Source organism: Notechis scutatus, chromosome 3, assembly GCF_049901735.1.
Source record: "Notechis scutatus isolate UNSWTSFEM ecotype Mainland chromosome 3, rNotScu1.2, whole genome shotgun sequence".
In the NCBI taxonomy this organism is placed as follows: Eukaryota; Metazoa; Chordata; class Lepidosauria; order Squamata; family Elapidae; genus Notechis; species Notechis scutatus.
This window is the reverse complement of record NC_142011.1, coordinates 66106724-66126591: the sequence shown is the minus strand read 5'-3', so window position 1 is coordinate 66126591 and position 19868 is coordinate 66106724. Positions and strand designations below refer to the sequence as shown.

At 41.9% G+C, this 19868-nt stretch overlaps 1 protein-coding gene across 1 annotated transcript in view; it reads left to right on the top strand.

The window, feature by feature from the left end:
- Positions 1–15125, top strand: part of C8B (complement C8 beta chain) — a 45903-nt gene extending 30778 nt beyond the window's left edge. The window contains exons 8-12 of the mRNA XM_026665943.2: positions 2307–2435; positions 3496–3659; positions 8122–8275; positions 12416–12484; positions 14385–15125. Of these exons, the coding sequence (XP_026521728.2) occupies positions 2307–2435; positions 3496–3659; positions 8122–8275; positions 12416–12484; positions 14385–14530 (662 nt within the window). The 3' untranslated portion in view covers positions 14531–15125. The remainder of the gene's footprint in view (positions 1–2306; positions 2436–3495; positions 3660–8121; positions 8276–12415; positions 12485–14384) is intronic.
- The last annotated feature ends 4743 nt before the right edge of the window (positions 15126–19868 follow it).

Sequence of the window (19868 nt, the reverse complement as noted above, 5' to 3'; positions counted from 1 at the left end):
ATATTGGGGTGAGCTATTTTAGCCATCTCAAGCACAACTGAGTTGTAGAAATCAATTTTAGACAGCTTCCTATCCAGGAAGCAATAGGCAACTGATTGAAAACCTGGCAGTTACAATGTTCAGATGTCAGCTTCCGTTCTTCACCATCCAGTCAGAACTGAAGAAACATCTTGGATGAGAAGCAAAACTTCTTCAAGGAAAAAAGAGGAAAGTCCAGTTGCCTTTGAAAAGGCACCTTTGGGACAACATGATTTGGATGACTGAGAGTCTCCACAGACATCAGGCAGTTAGTTGGCTGAGTGAGAAGTTACCTAAAAGCTGGATCTTATCTCATTCAGGATGTTTGGGATGCACCTGTGCATACCACTGGAGATTATTATTTAGAAATTCTTTTACAAACATGTATATGAGTTGAGAACATCCCTTTGGGACAATTATGTGATTAAGTGAGAAAGCCTGAAAGTTCAACACCTTTTCCAAACATTCCAAGACTCCTACTTTTTCTTTTCTTTTCTGAAAGCATCCAGATTGTCCACATCTCGGAAACAGTAAATAATTGACTAGGATGAGTCCCCTATCTGACGTTACTCTTACAGGGTGATGGATGCTGCTTTTACAAGGCTACAGTTCTCTGGACAGAACAAACAGAATTCTGGGCTGTTAATCAATAGCTTCAGTCCCTTGTTTACCCATTGGCAAAGGGAAGTTGACAAACCATCTGTACAAGCCCTCCTCTGTAAACCATGCTTCTGAGCAAGCGGCATTTCCCTGAGGGCCGAGATATAGATGCTACATTTTATTACCCCTGGAGATTTTGCCTCTTAGGGGGGGAAAAAACAGTGAGCTGGAATGGATGTTAGGTTATGGACTTCCTTTACTTATTTATTTTATTTATTTATAAAATTTATAGACTGCTCATCTTACCACAAGGTAACTCTGGGCAGCTTACAATTAAAAAAAAAACTTTGAAAAGTGTTTTCTATTTGAATCTATGTATAGTCTATTCTTTTCTCTATGTATCTTTGACAAGCCAAATCCTGTTTTCTCTTTATCTTTGTAGCCCACTCTGTAAATAGGTAGGACAATTTCTCTTTGGGGAGGGCACGCCACTTATTTTTTTTATTGTTACTTTGGGTGCCTGCCTCTGAGATGGTTGGATTAGCTGAGTTAATTTTTTTTGGCTTTTGTCGGGCATGAAAAGCCTTGATGATGACATAATATTAAAACTATATAAATTAAAAAACATAAATAAGGTAATCCAAAATCCAAAACATTATGGTCCAATTAAAAGATGAGAAGGGAAGGAATGGGGTGAGGGGCAGGTAGGATCCCTTGTTAATTGATCAACCATTTTATCAACCATCGGTCAACCAATCAATACTCCCCCATTGGAACCCTAAGTCAGTGATGGTATTCTACCGGTTCAGCCTGGTTCTCCTGAGCCGGTAGCGCCGATGAGCAGTGGAGAATGAACCAGTTCCCTCAGACTCTCTACTGTTGGGACCACCCACCTGCCCGGGCTCCCATACTAATCTTTATGTCTTGCTTTTGAAGTGCACCTGCTTTTGTGTGGCACAGCATATTGCCACGTGGCAGCTGCTGAAGCAACAGGGAGAGCGCAAGCTTGCAGGAGGTGAGTCAGAAAGCCTCTGCGCTTGCGCAAAGTGCGTGTTTGGTGCGCACGCATGTGCAAAGTATTTGCGTGCATGCAAAGCACGCCCACCAAGCCACACACCCACCGAACCGGTGGTAAAAAAAAAATTGAAACACACCACTGCCCTAAGTGTTTCAATTAGTAATTAGTAAATGGTGAGGGAGTACTGTATTCTTCTACTGTAGTATTTAAATCCGAACAGTGAAGCACAACTGGTCATTCCTTATGTGATAGCTTTTCACAAGAGTGATAAATGAATGAATCTTCATATATTATGCTTGAACTGAGAAGGCTCTTCCATTCTGGAGGACTGGAACTAGTATTCTATTATCAATCCTGAAAACTGAGGTTTAAGAATGAGGCTTGTTGGAATCCAGATTCAGGCCCACAAGATCAGCCATGGAAACACATTTGGTGATTTGGGGCCAGTTCACTCTCTTCTAGCCTACCTCACAGGTTGCAACTGTGGGGATAAAAAGGGCCATTTCTGCGTTGCTGCCCTGAACTCCTAGATTGAAAGCAGAACATTAAGGTAACCTCAAAGCAAGTATGTGGATATGAGGTTGAAAATTAAGGGAAGTTGAATCCTTCAACTGCTTAGATTCTGAATGCAAGCTGGTGTTTTTAATACATGTTTATTCTGTTTTCAAAGGATACAACTTTAGAGATGTCCAATCTTGTACACAACACGGAGTTAAAGTTGGCGTAACTGTTAAACAAGTTAGTGTATCAGCAGGAATAACTGCTGGAGGGTGTAATGCCATTTTAGAAGAAATTGGAGGTGAGGCTGTAACCATCAAGTAAATGTCCCATTCCCGCCTCTCTGTCTGTCTGTCTGTCTGTCTGTCTGTCTGTCTGTCTGTCTATCATCTATCTATCTATCTATCTATCTATCTATCTATCTATCTATCTATCTATCTATCTATCATCTATCTATCATCTATCATCTATCATCTATCTCTCTCTCTCTCTCTCTCTCTCTCTCTCTCTCTCTCTCTCTCTCTCTCTTCTATCTCTCTCTCTCTCATCAACAGTTGCATGATTTTACCTTCCTGCATAGGATAGTTCTAGATCTCTGCCATTTGGAAACCAAATAGTTCCAAACCAGAGTGCAGGTAATCCCTGATTTACTACATAATCGAGCCCAAAATCACTGTTGCTAAACAAGACAGTTGTTAAGTAAATTCAAGTAAGTTCTGCCCCGTTTTATAGCCTTTCTTACCATAGTTGTTAAGTGAATCACTGCAGTTGTTAAGTGAATCTGGCTTCTCTCATTGACTTTGTTTGCCAGAAAATGGCTAGGAAGATTACAAATGGTGATCACAGTGCAATTGTCATCAATACATGCCCAGTTGTTTAAGTGCCCATATTTTGATCATGTGACTGGGGGATGATGTAATAGTCATAAGTCTGAAAACCAATCATAAGTCACTTTTTTCAGTGCCATGGTAACTTTGAATGGTCACTAAACAAGTGATTGTAACTCAAGGACTAGCTGTACTATAGCTCTACATATGTCTGTTAACAGTATCAGCCTGCTATTTGGAGGATAACCACAGAATGAACTGCATCATTGTCAGGCAATAGCAATAGCACTTATATGCCACTTCACAGTGCTTTACAGCCCTTTCTAAGTGGATAACAGAGTCAGCCCTCAGAAGAATAGAAGGCTGAGTTAACCTTGAACCATTCAGAATTGAACTCCTAGAGTGAGCAGTAATTTAGACCTGCAGTACTGCATTCTAACCCCTGCACCACCACGGCAGTTCAGTTGTTGACTAGAAAAACTATTGTAGACACATAGAAATCTCTAAACAGATGCCTCCTTTCTTTTTCCACAGATGCCACATCAGAAAAGAAATTTGTGGAAGACTTTATTGCTCTTGTCCGTGGAGGGGCCAGCGAACACATTACAACACTTGCAAACAAAGACTTGCCCAATGCAGAACTGATGCAAGAGTGGGGGGATGCTGTTCAATACAACCCAGAGATCATCCGAATGAAGGTTTCGTAAAACATTCATGCCCGTACCATTAACCCGCCTCAGAATATTCAGGATGGGGGGGGGGGGGAAATAGGCGGGTGGAGATTCCTGATGGCGCAGTGGTTAGAATGCAGTATTGCAGGCAAACTCTTCCCACAGCCTGGAGTTCAATCCTGATGGACTCAAGGTTGACTTAACCTTCTATCGTTGGAGGTCAGTAAAATGAGGACTCAGATTGTTGGGAGCAAATATCCTTGAGATTGTAAGCTGCTCAGAGAGGGCTGTAAAGCTGGGGTCCTGAACCTCCAGGCCAGGGCACATCTTGAAGCATTCAGAACCAGGCTGGGGAAGTGATGGGGTGAGAGAGTACATGCACATCCCCACTTGCATGAACAATGGGCAAGTGCATGAGCACATGCTCCATTTGCACAAACGGTGGGTGCAAGTTTGCCCACCACTCACGTGGAATCTTTCCCTTTGCCCCCGACAGTCTGCAAAGATGAAAAGATTTGGGAACTCTGTTCTGAATCATTATGGGGAGGTATATAAGTCTAAGTCCGTGATGGCGAACCTATGGCACGCGTGCCGGAAATGGCACACAGAGCCACTTCTGCCAGCACATGAGAGGTCGCCTGGAAGAGCCCCACTGCACATGCGTGCGTGCTGCCCACCCGACAGCTGATTGTCGGGTATCTGGCACACATGCGTGGGGAGGTGGGGATGCGCGAGAGATTTGCGTGCATGCGTAGAGATGTGCAGCATGTGCAGGGGTGTCGCATGCTCATGTGCAGGGGGTGTGGAGGGGACACACGCATTGCCTTCTGGGTGCTGGCACATGAGCACGTGCTCACGAGCAGCTGCACACTTTTCGGCACGGGAACCCAAAAAGGTTAGCCACCACTGGTCTAAGTGCTATTGCTGTTTTTATTACCCGATAGAAAACAGTGACAGCTTTAAAAGTTTGGACTCCACTTATTGCTAGTGAAACCAAAAGAAAACTCCTGGAAAAACCAGAGGATTCTATGTGAATGGACCGGGATGGGGAGCAGGTGTTGTAGATAAAAGATGAACTGCTGAAAACTGAATAAAGCCACAGATAGCAGGACTGTATCATTTTTAACAATCTTTTCACTCCACACAGGTGGCTCCGTTTTGATTCACAGTGGCTGCTGAAGCATTGGTGTGGATAAGTCCAGGGGAGGGATTCAAAAATCCCAAAAACCAGTTCACTGCCCAGTTGCTGGGTGGGCGTGGCCGTGGAAGGCATGGCCTACCAGAACTTCTGGGAGGGCTGTTTTTCACCTTCCCAAGGGTCCAGAAGCTTCCCTCTGCCCTCTGGGAGGGCAAAAACAGGCTTCCCTGGGCTCTGGAGGCCCTCTGGAAGCTGGAAACAGGCCTGTTTCAAGACTTTCGGTAGGACCATTTTCCCCCCCTCCCAGAGCCTCCGCGCAGACCCTGGACTTACCTGCATCGAAAATGGGCTGTGTGGAGACTCCTAGGAGGCGCAGGGTGGGGTAGGCGGGGACAGTCAGTTGGTTCAAATACTGATTCGGTGAACCAGATACAAATTTAAGATCTGGTTTTCCCGAACCAGTCCGAACTGGTAGAATCCCACCCCTGGATAAGTCCTTTTGTGGTTGAATGCTTTTGCCAAAGCCTTTCAGAATCTAAGCCAATGAATCCGCTCCCTGTAGTAGGATGGAAATCAAATACGAAATCTGTAATCAGTCCAAATTTGAACATGATGAATTTGCCTGATTTCCAAACCTGTTGACCCTGTTGAACAAATAAGAAAATCAGCTGATGTCCTTTGGAAAAGAAAAAAAAAAATTATGTACGCTTTTTAGTTGGGAGGGAATAAAAGGCAGCCAGAAATTGTACTCAACTCTTGAAGAAGCAATACAGAAAGCATTTTAATCCAATGAGGGTAAATGCATCGATTTCACAGTATTTGAAACACCAGCCCAATGAACAAGCTCTGTCTCAAATGCATTGTGCCGTATGACTAAAATACACTCCTGGGTTGTTACCTATTGCATTAACCAATTTTTGTCTACTGAGAGTTTGTAATTTCATTTGCCTAGCCTACACATAATCAGAAAAAGGAGGCAGAGGCAATTACAATTAAATGCAATAGGAAATGTTCCCAACCTGGGAATATTCCGATTCAGGGAAAAGAATTAGACAAGACTGTTAGAAAAGGAAATTATTTTCAGGAAGTCACATCACTGAATATTTAGCACAAAGTCAGGGTTGTTCTCCTTTCAAGAAGACTGTTGCTCCATTGGATTGTCCATTTTGGTTTAAAGACTTGAATCACGGATGATTCAACCAACACTGTGAAATGAAACCTAATACTGAATCAAACAATTAGGGCAGGGGTCCCCAACACCGCGGTCCGCGGACCGGCACCGGCACGGAACAAGCCTTACCGGGCCGCTGGTTGCTGGGCGCCGCCATCTTTTTGGTAAAAAGCGCTTCTGGTGAGCTTTTCCGGGTAGAAAGCTCACCGGAAGCGCTGTTTCGTCATAAAAGATGGCGGGCGCCAGCGCTGGTGAGCTTTTCGGGTAGAAAGCCATTTCTACCCGAAAAAGCTCACCAGAAGCTGCGCCGCCATCTTTTTATGACGAACAGCGCTTCCGTGACGCCACCGAAGCGCCTTTTCGCATAAAAGATGGCGGCGCCCAGTTGACGCCGGTACCGGCGCGGCGCCCAGCTGATGTCGGAACCGGGCGCGGTCGAAAAGGTTGGGGATCCCTGAATTAGGGGATCAAATTGGGAACCTCTGAATTTCCAGACAAAAAAAGATCAGACACTTTTGCTTGGGTGTTCAGAAGAAACTTTTCCCAAATTGGATATTTGAATTGATCCAGTTTATTTTGCACTTCTGAATCAAACTTGGCTGCGATTTGTGATAGCTACTGTCAGTACAGTACAGACTAGCAACACAGACACTCTTCTTGGAAGATTACAAGTGGATGGAGGGAAGTGATGTATAATTAATTCTGATTGATTCAAATGCTGCAGCATTATTTTTTTTAAAAGAAATGTACAATTAGTCAATGTGCCCTAAGATCACAGAAGATTATTGGGGAAGAAAAATTCTAATGCTTATTTGCAGCTGCAAATATCCTGTTCTCAATGCTTTTGAGTTTTGCTGGGGCATCACATGACAATTATAGACAATTATTTCATTACTGCAAAAAAAGGTTCTAGTCACTGATACTACAGCACACTGTCTTCTCTGTATTACTGCATTGTCAGGCACGATCTCAGTAGCTGCTGTTATCTATCACACAACCTTCCACCTTATTCTCCAGTTTGTGACTTTACCAACAATATATGCCTGCCAAGGATGTTGTCAATTCATGACACTCCTTGCAGAATAAAGGGAGGTGATCAAGCTACCTTAAGAGCACAATATTTTTTAATTTTTTATTTATTTATTTGATTGATTGATTGATTCATTCATTCATTCAATTTATACTGTCATCCATCTGACATTCATGACTTTTTATATGTCCATAGCTCCACGTTTCTCTCTCACCATCTATTTTATATTAATGATAGGAGATGGTCAATTGTGTTTGCATGGCTTCACAGGGATGAGTAACTGCTACACTCCAAAAGAGATCACCTTGGTGGATTTATTGCTTCAGTCCCTTTAGATGTTTTGAGTTCTAATGATGTCTGGTACTTTCTGGCACTTAACGCTCCCATGAAAGTTTAACATAGACCATTAGTGAAATGAATCACTTCTGCATGTTAGTTCTAATATGCTGCCATCGGATCAAGTCTCAATCCATCCACAAAGGATGAAGTTGTCTTCATCTCCATTGCATAGAGGGAAGTCTTGTATTTCTCAGTGGGGTTGGAAAAAGCCTGTATCTGAAACCTGTGGAAACCTCCATCTCTTATCACAAACTATTTATTTAGTACTACATTTGTTTGCTGTCCATTTCACCACCAGGCGATTCTGGGTTGCTTACAATAAACTATATTGAGCTTTGTGGTCCATATCTTTTGGCTGGAGAGACACAAAATTATCTGCTACAATATCCTACCAGTCAATGACTACTTCAGCTTCAAACACAACAATACAAGAGCACACAACAGATACAAACTCAATGTAAACCACTTCAAACTTGATTGCAGAAAGTATGACTTCAGCAACAGAGTGGTTGATGCATGGAATGCACTACCTGACTCTGTTGTTACATCCTCTAACCCCCAAAACTTTAACCTCAAACTAACCACTATTGACCTCACCCCATTCCTAAGAGGTCTGTAAGGGGTGTGCATAAGTGCACCATCGTGCCTACCGTCCCTGTCCTATTGTCCCCATTTATTCGTACCCATTTCCTGTATTCTTACTCATGTTTATACTTATACCTATTATCTTGTAAGTGATTGACAAATCAAATAAATAAAAATTTGTGCATAGACAGAAGAGATGAACAGGCCCTCTCTCTGCTCTTGATAGGTGGAGCCTCTTTACAATTTAATTACTGCAAATACTTTTGCCAATGCTGCTACGCTGAAGCAAAACATGAAGCTTGCTCTCGAGGAATTCCATCAGGAAACAAGTAACTGTGGATGCGCTCAGTGCCAGGGCAACGGAACCCCATTTCTGAAAGGTAATGCGATGAAAATGCAGCTTGTTTTAGTTTCCTTCAACTTTCTCCTTGTTCCCTTCGGCTATAAGAAAGTAAGATATTTCTCTAAATGTCACAATTGTTTCACTGGCAGCCTAGCAAGATAAGAAACTTTACCACTTTGGCAAGTATAATGGAATCTTAATCATTTGCATTTAAGAATGTCTCTTCCAACCCAATTAGGCATTAAACACAGCATCGCAATCTGCTTCAAATCTCTTTCGGAAATAACTTTGCTACATTGACAAGCGCACTAGCTCTCTGGCCATTAATTAGTGTTTCTCCCATCTCTTGGAAGAGGAAACGCCATCTGCAACTTGCTAAAAACGGTTATCGTGATCATTGCAGGAGATTCTGCACTGGGTGCTCTCCCCTGTTTCCAGAGGGAAGAAATCACTTCTGAATTGTGGCTAGGAAAGACAAAGCTGGGTTAAGGGGCAGACAGGTGTTTTGTAAACATGTTGTATGGATTTGATTGATTTATTATTTTATTTATTTGTTTGGTGGTTTATTAAATTTATAAGCTGCCCATCTCACTACCAAGCGACTTTGGGTGATTTACAATGTCAAAAATGGCAGAATTAGACAATTAAAATATTAAAAACATTAGACATTAGAAGTTAAAACATTCAAAATTAACAACTTTAGAAGGACAATGCAGATACAAAAGGCCAATGAGTAAACCGAGTGGAGAGTATTCTATTAGCCACTTCCAAAACGGAATGCCCCTGTCAGAGTCCCAGGCCAATTGCCAGAGCCAGGTTTTCAGGCCCATTCGGAAGGCCAAAATGGTGGGGAAAGATATCTCCTTGAGGGGCACGATATTCCAGAGTGGGGAAGCCATGGCAGAAAAGGCTCTTCTCCTGGACCCCACTAGCCACAATTCCCTGGCCACTGAGATCTGCAGCATGCCCCTTCTGCTGGTGCAAGTTGGCAGGTCAATCCCATTGGAGTAGGTGCAGTGGCTCAGTGGTTTAGTGATGCTGGAGATAGTCTCTGGTCCAGTGTTTCGAGCTCTATCACTGCATGGTGGGGTGAGCTCCTGTCACTTATTTCAACCTCTGCTCACCTGTGTTTTCAAAAGCATGCATCATGCAAGTAGATAAATAAGTACCAGTTTGCCGGCGTATAAGACGACTTTTTGCCCCGAAAAACATGCCTCAAGTGGGGGGTCGTCTTATACGCCGGTATATCCACTGCCGGCTTTCGGATGCTTGTTGGACGCAGCGAAGGCGCCTCTGGCTTCCCGGATCCCCTGCGCCGCTCCGCTTCATCCCGCCGCCTCGCTCCGCCCGAGGCTGCAGCCTTCCTGCTCTTCCCACGGCCCCTGGCACTCCGCCCCTGCCGCTGCAGCCCCGGGATTTCTGGAGGGCGTTTCTGGTGGTGGTGGTGGGTCGCTCTTATGCCGGGTGCGTCTTATACGCCGCAAATACGGTACCAGTTTGGTGGAAGAGACAAGCTGGTGCTTTGTGCAGGTGGTCCATGGGTGGGATTCTACCTGGTCAGACCAGTTCTATAGAACCGGTTGTTACGACTCTGCGCAGTTCAAAGAATTGGCAATTCGTGCCACTGGCTGGCCCCTCCCCTCCCCACCCATTCACTCCTTAATTGGCATACGAGCCATCAAACTTGCCTGCATAAGTTGCTATTTTTCTTTTTCTTTTTCCCGACCATCAGCTGTTCTGCTGTGCTGGGAGATCTAGATTAGCTAGAAAGCAGAAAATCATTGGATTTCTTGCTTTCTAGCTAATCTAAAAGCAGAGCTGAACCTTCCTTAGGACTGGAGCTTCTATTTTTCAGTGCAGACTCAGGCAGCAGATTGCAGAAAGGTAGATCTCTGAGTAAATTTGTGATTCTGGGAGCAATGCAATCTTCCTGCCTGCTTTGCCTGATTTTGGGTAAAAGTTGCTCTTTTTTAATAAAAAAAATTCAATATTTACATAAATATTTATAATATTTACATACAAGCCACGCCCAGCCAGTCACATGACCACCAAGCCACACCCACAAATTAGGCCATGCCCACAGAACCAGTTGTTAAGAAGTTGGAATCCCACCCCTGCAACCAATGTAGTTCATACAACAGTCATGTTTCGTAGCCCCCCTTGGGAATACTAAAACTATTTGCCCTGATACATTTTGTGGAGCTGTGGCTTCTGAATACTCTTCAAGGGTAACTGGGAGAACATGGAAGGGGCAAACTTTGCTAAGCACAGATAAGGAAAAATGGTATCTAAATTTAATCATCCCCTTCCACTCATAACTACAACACAGGGGAAAAAAATTTCCCAATGATGCCTTGTGGAACACCTCGATATCTCAAGCCAATTTTTATTCTAGGACAAAGGAATGGAGACATAGAATACTACCTTTAGCCAGCTTGGCTTTTTTGTCCCCCTAAGCTGAGCAGCTGTGAGTCTTCAGTCTCACCCTCTCTAAGTTACAGTCACCATCCTACCTACTTACATACCTACTAAGACCATTTTTTTCTGAATTGCCTTTGCAAAAACTGCTCAGTTGGCTGAAGGCTGAATTAAATGACTTTCCCCATAGGGTTGCTTCCATGCACAACTTTTAACCATGGAAATACAACTGTTTAAAACTAGATACTAAATCAGCATGTGTGGACCACTGCTCCCTTTCAGTGCTTCTTATTTCTGTTGTGTTATTCAGCAAAAGAATTAATATTAATAATTCACAGCACTTCCTTAGCAGGCTGGAGATGTGAAGCAGCTTCCAGCCATCTCTGGCTGTCCTACATCCTTTTTGCTGTGTTTTTTCTATGTGTGCATTTTCTATGTGAATCTATGTGTATTCTATTCTTTTCTATATGGATCTTTGACAAGCCAAATCCTCTTTTCTCTTGATCTTTGTAGCCCACTCTATAAATAGGTTGGACAATTTTCTTATGGGCAGGGCACCCCACTTAATTTTTTTTATTACACTTTTGGGTGCCTGCCTCTGAGAATGTTGGATCAGCAGGGTTAACATTTTTAGCTTTTGTAGGGCATGAAAAGCTTTGATGATGATGTAATATTAGTGAAAACTGGTGTGTGAAGAGTGTACACTCTTGTGGAATTGAAGGAGATTCAAATCACGTTTGGGATACATGTATCCGTAGATTGACTATCTCAGCTCAAAGTGATTGGTGACATGTTACATATGAACTGATATTTATTACATAATTAGAGCTGATGCATTTCCCGTCTCTGCTGTTGGGTTTTATGCCAGTCATATTAATGAAATTATATCTGCCCTAATATTATTGTTATGTTTTATCTAATTTAATTATTCTTAAATGTGCAGTTGAGAAGTTGAAGAGGTTGAAGGTTTTACAAATCAAACCAATATCATTCTCTTAGATCTATGCTGTTTCCCCCAGAAGGTTTGATAATCTCAACCATTTTTATAACTCTTTATTATAACTCTGAGCAAGCAGCAATGTTAAAAACTATGTCTAAAAAAATACCTTCATAAGTAGGTTAGCCAACATCGTTTGAGGTACATAAAGTTCGGCTGCCTTTCTGCTTCCCACAAAACTTTGAAAATATTTAACGTAGCAGATGAAGAAATCATATACAATGATGTGTTCATCTTCAATTAATTCAGATGTAATTATATTTTAAATTGAAATCTGATTGAAGGATTTTGTTTTCCTGGCTCCAACCCCTTCTTGAAGTAAGCTCTCTCCTCTACCCCAGAATGACACTCAAAAACCAAGTGCAGCCCTTAACCCCTAAATTCTTGCTTACCCTGTGTGTGGTTTCTGGATCATTGGATATGTGGCTCTGTGACAAATAAACAATGTGTGTAATTTCTTGTACTGAGTTGCAGGTAGGAGAGACACATTCCCTGGGTTCCATTGCTCAAGTGTGATTAGATGCACAAGGGAAGAAATTCCTTGTGTGTCTAATCACACTTGGCCAAATGAAGTATTCAATTCAATGCAATTCAGTACCATGTCATCTGTCGTCTTTGTGATAACCATATCTTTGGGCAGGACTGGAATGGTTTCCCTTCCCATCTGCATGATTAATTCTTTCAATTATATCTCAGTGGTCTTTGCAAGTGTCTGAAAATTGCCTGGGAAATACCTCTAATTCCATTTTTTTTTCCTTTTAGGGACTCGCTGTGAATGTATTTGCCCTCTAGGACATGAGGGTACTGCCTGTGAAAGAACACAAAGAACAAGTAAGGGACAACGGGGTGACACTCCCCCCCATCTTTACCCTTATTTTTTCCAAAGCAAAGTAGCCATTGACTGTAATGTTGCAATGATACCCAGCCTAGTTGTGTTGCACTGATCATTTTTTGGTGTTGCATGTATAATTTCATTATAACCATATAATCCCCAGATTAGTATCAAATAGGTTCTAATGTGAAAAACATTAACACATGAACATTAGGACAATGTATTAAAATGTTAAATGTTTGCCAGAGCAAATCTTTATTCTGGATATGTATATGGGGCTATAAGATTGGAATCTGTACCTGTGTCCTTTCCTTTTCATACTGAGCATCATTCATTGGCCTGTACTATGTACATCACTTCAGGTGCTGTTTTCCAGCTTGTTTGGTATCACAAGTAAAGTGTGCCTTCCCCAAACTTTGAGACAAAGTGACTTAGATGTTTTCCTCTGGTAGTGTCATGCCCTTGGTAAAGTCGGACTCTGAGGAAGAGGAGGAACAGCAAACAGGGAGTGGAGGCGTGGCTCCGAAGGTTGTGGAGGAGGCTGGGGAAGGGCAGAGGCTGGCTGGGCATTTAGAGGAAGAACCAGGCCCATTCCCTCTGCATCCTAGGACATGCAGGGAGGAACGGAGAAGGAAACAACTTGGCTTATGAGAGAGGAAGTGGCCATGATCCTCCTCATTGGTTGCAGCTGGGGAGACTAGTATATAAGAGAGATGATTCCAACACAGCGTTGCCAGAAGCAAAGCGTGTATTATTTTGGGCTGAAGTTATCTTGGTTGGCCCTCCAACAGACTGTGCCTTGTTATCTTCTTGAATTTGGTAATTACTTATCCTAGTCCATTGTGGAAATTTCATCATTATAGTTTGTTTGGTTTTTTATTTCATCTCTATCTCTAAAGACTATTTTTGAGTATGTTTTATCTCCAACTGAGAATTATTGAACAGTGGGGCCAAGTTGGAGGCATTAAAGGACATTTATTTATGTTTTGGATTTTGTTACATTTTGTGTTATACTCTGGGTCATCACAAGTAGAGAGAGAACAGATGGATATATTGTAGAGAATAGACAAATATTCTCTACAATTTCTAATGTTTTCCTCTATTTCTGCGCATAAATGTGTATGCACGACCAATGGGCGAATGGCTCCCACTGAATGTTTGGCCTTCCTGTTTGTCCCAGCATTGAAAATACGAAGTCACAACATGTCGTCTAATGGTCTACTACTGGTGATCCTCAACTCACAATTGCAATTGAGCCCAAAAGTTATGTTGCTAAGTGAGAAATTTGTTGAGTGAGTTTTGCTCCATTGTACAACTTTTCCTGCCACATTTGTTCAGTGAATCACTGCAGTTGTTAAATTAGTTAAGTGAGTCTAGCTTCCATCATTTGCAAAAGGGGATCACATGACCCCGGGATAGCACAACTCTCATAAATATGAACCAGTTGTCAAACATCTGAATGTAAATCATGTGAACATGGGGATGCTACACTGCTAATAAGTGTGAAAAATGCTGCTGTAACTTTGATTGGTCACTGAACGTAAATTGAGGACTACCTGTATTTCCTTGTACTGAGACACTCTATCTACCATCTTGCCAATTTTGATGTGTGGATGCCACTGCTTAAATTCTTTCCACTAGTTCCACAATAATTTATCTCAATCAAGGCAAGACACAGTTAATAACATAGATAGCAATATTACATTTCTGAGCATGCTTTTTTCTCAATTTAGAAATTATTCTGCTGTAGTTTGTATCAGAAAGCATAAATATTATTATTATCATTTCATTTATTAATCTGCATAGACCAAACCAGAATTGTGAAATTAGGATGGACATTACCTTATTTGTTTGACCTCATAACATCACTATAATTTTATTTCTCCTTTTCTCCCCCAGATGTTCCAATAGATGGAAACTGGAGTTGCTGGTCCAGCTGGACCACAAGTGGTGGAAGACAAAAATCAAGAAGCCGGGAATGTAACAACCCACCTCCTCAAAATGGCGGCAGTCCTTGTCCAGGGCCTAGTCAGGAAACTACTTAATGATTGTGTTAGAAAGCTGTTTGGAAAAATAATGTGCAGGTTATGCTGAGTTTTGTTCATAAATCCAAATAGTTGGATGATGGAAGTTAAATGATTAATAGCTCAGTCTCATTTAGAAACCCTTTTTCAGATGTGGAAATGTATGAATGAAATACAATAAACTTTGGAGCCTGCAGATGAGGTACCACATATTACCTTTTGGATTAAAAAATGCATACAGTTTTAAAATCTGTTTGATGAATGTTTATTATGCCAGTCATGAGAGAGCTTAAGGGTGCAGAGGTACCTTGTAATATTAAAGGTCATGATTTGCCCTTCCAGCATTAAGAAATATTGACCTTTTTTCAGATAGTTAAGTAAAGCAACCTCTAGAAAGAGCATATTACTTATTTTTCTATCAATGTAACAATACAGCTTTTCTAATAGTCACTGGAGGGTATTTCTAGCTGCTAAGATACCTAGGATAAATGAAAGCTTAAATTTCAATCAAAGCAACCTCATCAAATGTGAAACTGAAAGCAATGTGACAATATATCCCATTTCCCATTTATTGCCTCAAATGTAACTGATTTAGCCAATTAGGTAGGGTTTGTTTTTTTAAGAAATAAAATATGGATTGTGAACTCCTTTCAAATACCTCCATGACCCTCTAGTTTCTTAGCTGTGTAATAATGATATGTTTATTCATCGCATGAATTCTCCCAGCAAATTACTTTTCAGAAGTATATATTCACAAGCATTTTGGAGCTCCACATAAACACCAAATAAAATTAATGAAATTCATAAAGATCATAGGGAAATACTTTGAATTTCTGCACAATAAAATAGATTAATCGTTGCCTTGTGCATTAAGTAAACTTGCATCTGGTGATCATTGTCAAAGGAAAGTAGGGAACCTGATAAGTACTTTGAATGGCACAGTTATCAAGATTTACTTGTTTGCTGCCCAGCCAGAAGAGAGAAATCACAATCGTCCTCTCCTCAGGCTGCCCTGCTGTATGGCACTTGCAGAAGCACAGCAGATTTGAGTCTGAAACAACAATGCCTGCGTCAACAAGCAGAAGAGATCAAAAACAGCAGGAGGGCAAGGCCATGGAGTAAGGAGTTAATCCAAATTTACTCCATTACTGAAAGGTTTGAGCAAGTGCTTTTATGTAAAGGCTTTTATGCACCATTTTAAAAATGTCCACTTATTTTGGCCAGTTTTCATTAAGAATAAACTACTGCAGGCAGGGAAGGGGAGATCATTCAGAATTCAGGATTTACTCCGTAAAAGGACTTCATGTTTATCTTGGGCTCTGAATCTTCAGGTTGCATTTTTAGAACCAGGTGAGGTTTTAACTTACAGAACTCTCTCTCTCTAATAAAAATTATCTCTGGTTCTAATAAGAACAATTCTAGGGCTGTTTTCTCCTGGTTAATGGGCTGGGAAGGGGCTCTGTATTTTCAGACAATGTCTTTCCAGATGCTATTTCTATATACTGTATTTGGGGTCAATTCAGCTGTTGATCTCGCCAACATATTTTAGGTATTTGTATGCCAGCATTCAAAATATATAGAGAAATAACCAAATATATATGGAGGTAGAGATACGAATGGGGAGTTAGGGGTTACGTTGCACTGCAGTCATATAATCTCATCACCTCCTTTGCATAGGAAATCTGCCTGCCTATTTCAGTGCATGTAATCTTTGTGTGGATCTGTAAGGCCAATGCTATGATTCCTTATCATCCAAACTATTTTCTTTTTAGAGCAGGGGTCGCCAACCTTTTGGACCTCAGGGATCATCTAACTCATAAATTTAAATCCCGGGGACCACTAATATGAATTTTGACTGATGGTGGGTTGCTGACGTTGGTGGGAGAGAGACAGACAGAGAGAGAGAGATCTGATCTAACCTCTCTCTCTCTCCCTCCCTCCCTCTCTCTCTCTCATACACACACACACACACACACACACACACACACAAACACACAGATGAAGGGTGTGGTTCTTGGGCATGGCCTAATTTGTGGGTGTGGCTTGGTGATCATGTGACTGGCTGGGCATGGCTTATATGTAAATATTATAAATATTTATATAAATATTGAATTTTTATTAAAAAAGAGCAACTTTTACCCAAAATCAGGCAAAGCAGGCAGGCAGATTGAGTTGCTCACAGACTCATTCAGTGATCTATCTATCTGCCATCGGCTACCTGAGTCTGTCACATAAAATTTGCTTGCTGTGAGTCAAAATTTGCTTGCTGTGCTGACGTTGGTGGGAGAGAGACAGAGAGAGAGAGAGAGATCTGATCTAACCTCTCTCTCTCTCCCTCCCTCCCTCTCTCTCTTACACACACACACACACACACAAACACACAGATGAAGGGTGTTGGTTCTTGGGCATGGCCTAATTTGTGGGTGTGGCTTGGTGATCATGTGACTGGCTGGGCATGGCTTATATGTAAATATTATAAATATTTATATAAATATTGAATTTTTTATTAAAAAAAGAGCAACTTTTACCCAAAATCAGGCAAAGCAGGCAGGCAGATTGAGTTGCTCACAGACTCATTCAGTGATCTATCTATCTGCCATCGGCTACCTGAGTCTGTCACATAAAATTTGCTTGCTGTGAGTCCGTATGGAATAATAGAACCTTCAGTCCTAAGGGAGGTTTGGCTATGCTTAAAAGCAGAGCTGAAGATCTAAAGACTAGCTAGAAAGCAAGAATGTCCTGCTTCCTAGCTAATCTAAATCTCCTGGCACAGCAGAACAGCTGATGGTCAGAAAAAGGAAAAATAGCACTTTAGCAGGCAAGTTTGCCAGGTAAGGAGTGAGTGGGCGGGGAGGGTTCCCGCAGGCCATGTGGGCAACGCAGCCTTGTGTTTCTGTGCAGCCTGGATTAATTGCTTTGGGGGTGCTCTGGGGGTGAGATTTCTCTGCGGCCCACCAAAATTTTCTCATGGCCCACCAGTTGGCAACCGCTGTTTTAGAGGAATCGATTTCTGCTGCTAAAGGACAGCCATCTGGTTTAGCCCCATCAAAATCAGTGAGATCAAAGCATGGAGTTAAATGCTTAGAAGGCATGTTTGTAGTTAGGTGGGATGTATGCTAACTCCTCACTTTTTTAGACCACAGTGGCTTATATGCATGCAATACAATTGCACCAGCTTCCATCAGTATAGTTTTTATTGCAGTACAGTTCCATCCATCTGCAAAACCCTCATTTGAGAGCTTAATGAATAGCATGTTTTAACCATTCTTAACATTCATTTGGGTCACTGATTAAAATCAGCACCAGGCTCCATCTGTCATCATCCGTTGCCCTGCATTTTATTTCGGTGTGTCCATTTGAAATTTTCTTTTAAAATGGAATTGCTCATTTCATCTGTTTTATAGGTTCAGAGGAGAATGTAGGTTCATTATGTAGCACAAATCGGATCCATCACAAGCGAGGGACAGAATAGTAAATGTTAGAATAACCTTATTGCAATAAGGGATTGCAATAAGGGATGAGATCCTGGGTTGGGATCAGGGGTGGGATGCTAGCGGTTCTGCCTGGTTCTAAAAAACCAGTAGCTCAAGAGTAGCAGACATGGAACCAGTTCTGTGTTTGCTGCTGTTTGGCCCACCCGCCCACCTGGGCTCTTACCTGTCCTTTATTTCCTGCTTTTTCAACTTCAGCTGTTTTGAGCAACACAGCTGAGATTGAAAAAGCAGGAAAAAAGAGGCTTTTCAAATGCTGCACAACCATGTGCAGCGCTTTTCAGCTGTCCAGGCAGCATAGCTTAAGGATTTTTACACGCGTGTGCAGCATAGTCACCGAACCGATAGTAACACCGGTTGAATCCCACCATTGGTTGGAATCATTATTTTGTTATTTTGTGACAATATCAATTGGTGGACTATCCCTCCCTCCCTTCCTATAAACAATAAAATATACTATTATTTTCCTTCCGTCCTTCCTTTCCTTCCTTCCTTTCTCTCTCTCTCTCTCTTTCTGTCTCTTTCTTTCTCTTATATATACATGCACATTTGGTCCCTTTAATGGTATGCGGGAATATTCTTTGGAGACAGATGAAAGAGCCCCAGTCAGGGGAAACATGGATAAGAGGCAGCTTAGCTTGCACAAGGAATGAGTATAGCAAAACATCTTGAAAGAGACCCGCCCTAGTTTCTCAGACTGTAAATGTGACGGTGGAGAAATGTACTTCCAGATTGTTGTCAACCTTGTGAGGTAGTTCAGACAGGAAGCATACCCAGATGAACTAATTCTTCTTTTTGCAAGTTTACATTGACAGAATCTGAAGGTACATTGCTCCCCCATTTACAACTCAATAAACTAGGGAGGGTCCCCTTCTGAGATGTTTGCCACATCTCCATTCCTTCTGTGGGCTATGCTGCCTCTAATTGGACTGTTTTCCAAAGGCTGTGACTCCCACCCCTATCCCACAAGGTCATTCCCACATCCCAAATACCATTACAGTCCAGAGATGGGATTCACAGAATTTAACAACCAGTTTGCCTAGTGCAGAACCAAAAATGTAAGCATGCATCTTCCACACTTGCATGTGGCTGCAAACACACAGCAATTTCATGCAAGCGGCTTCCTGCACACCTTCTTGGGCAGCCTCAGTGAGTAGAGTGGGCGAGGCGCAAAAATTAGTTGGGCTGCATGGGTGGGGCAAGAGGGTGAGATATATAGGACAGTTAGGGTCCTATAGCACCAGGGTGGGTGGGCCCAGCTGGTGGTTGGAACTACCGGTACGGGCGAACCAATCCAAACTGGCAGCACCCCACATCTGCATACTACCTGTTCTCAAGTGCTTTCCTAGAGCACTTTCCTCTGTGTGATTTCCAGAGGACTATGGATGAGAAGCGTTAACTCGTCTTCTTTGTTGAATGTTTCTGTTATACTCCTTAGAGCGCCAGGAAAAAAATCATCAGCTTTTGACAACAGACAGTAACTGCTTCCTATATTCAAAATATGTTTGGTGAGAAGCAGAGGAAGGCATTTCTGGATTTAATCTCCCAGCTGTTCAAATTATGGGAATGCATTGTGTTCATCAACACTGACCTGTTAGTTTTTACAGAAATATAGCTTAGAATGCCATTGCTTTCGATTGCAGTGTTTTTCTTTCAAAACTTTAAAATACTTTAAAAGCCAGCATGCTATCTGGAGAATTCTGGGAGTTGAAGTCCACACATCTTAAAACTTTCCAAATTTGAAAAACACTGCATTAATGACTGCTTTTTTAATTGGTATTATAAAATACATTTATTGTTGTTGTTTTGAATATGTTTTGCATAAGTTAGCCACTGGGAACAAAGTTTGGTCAAAAAGCAGAATAGAA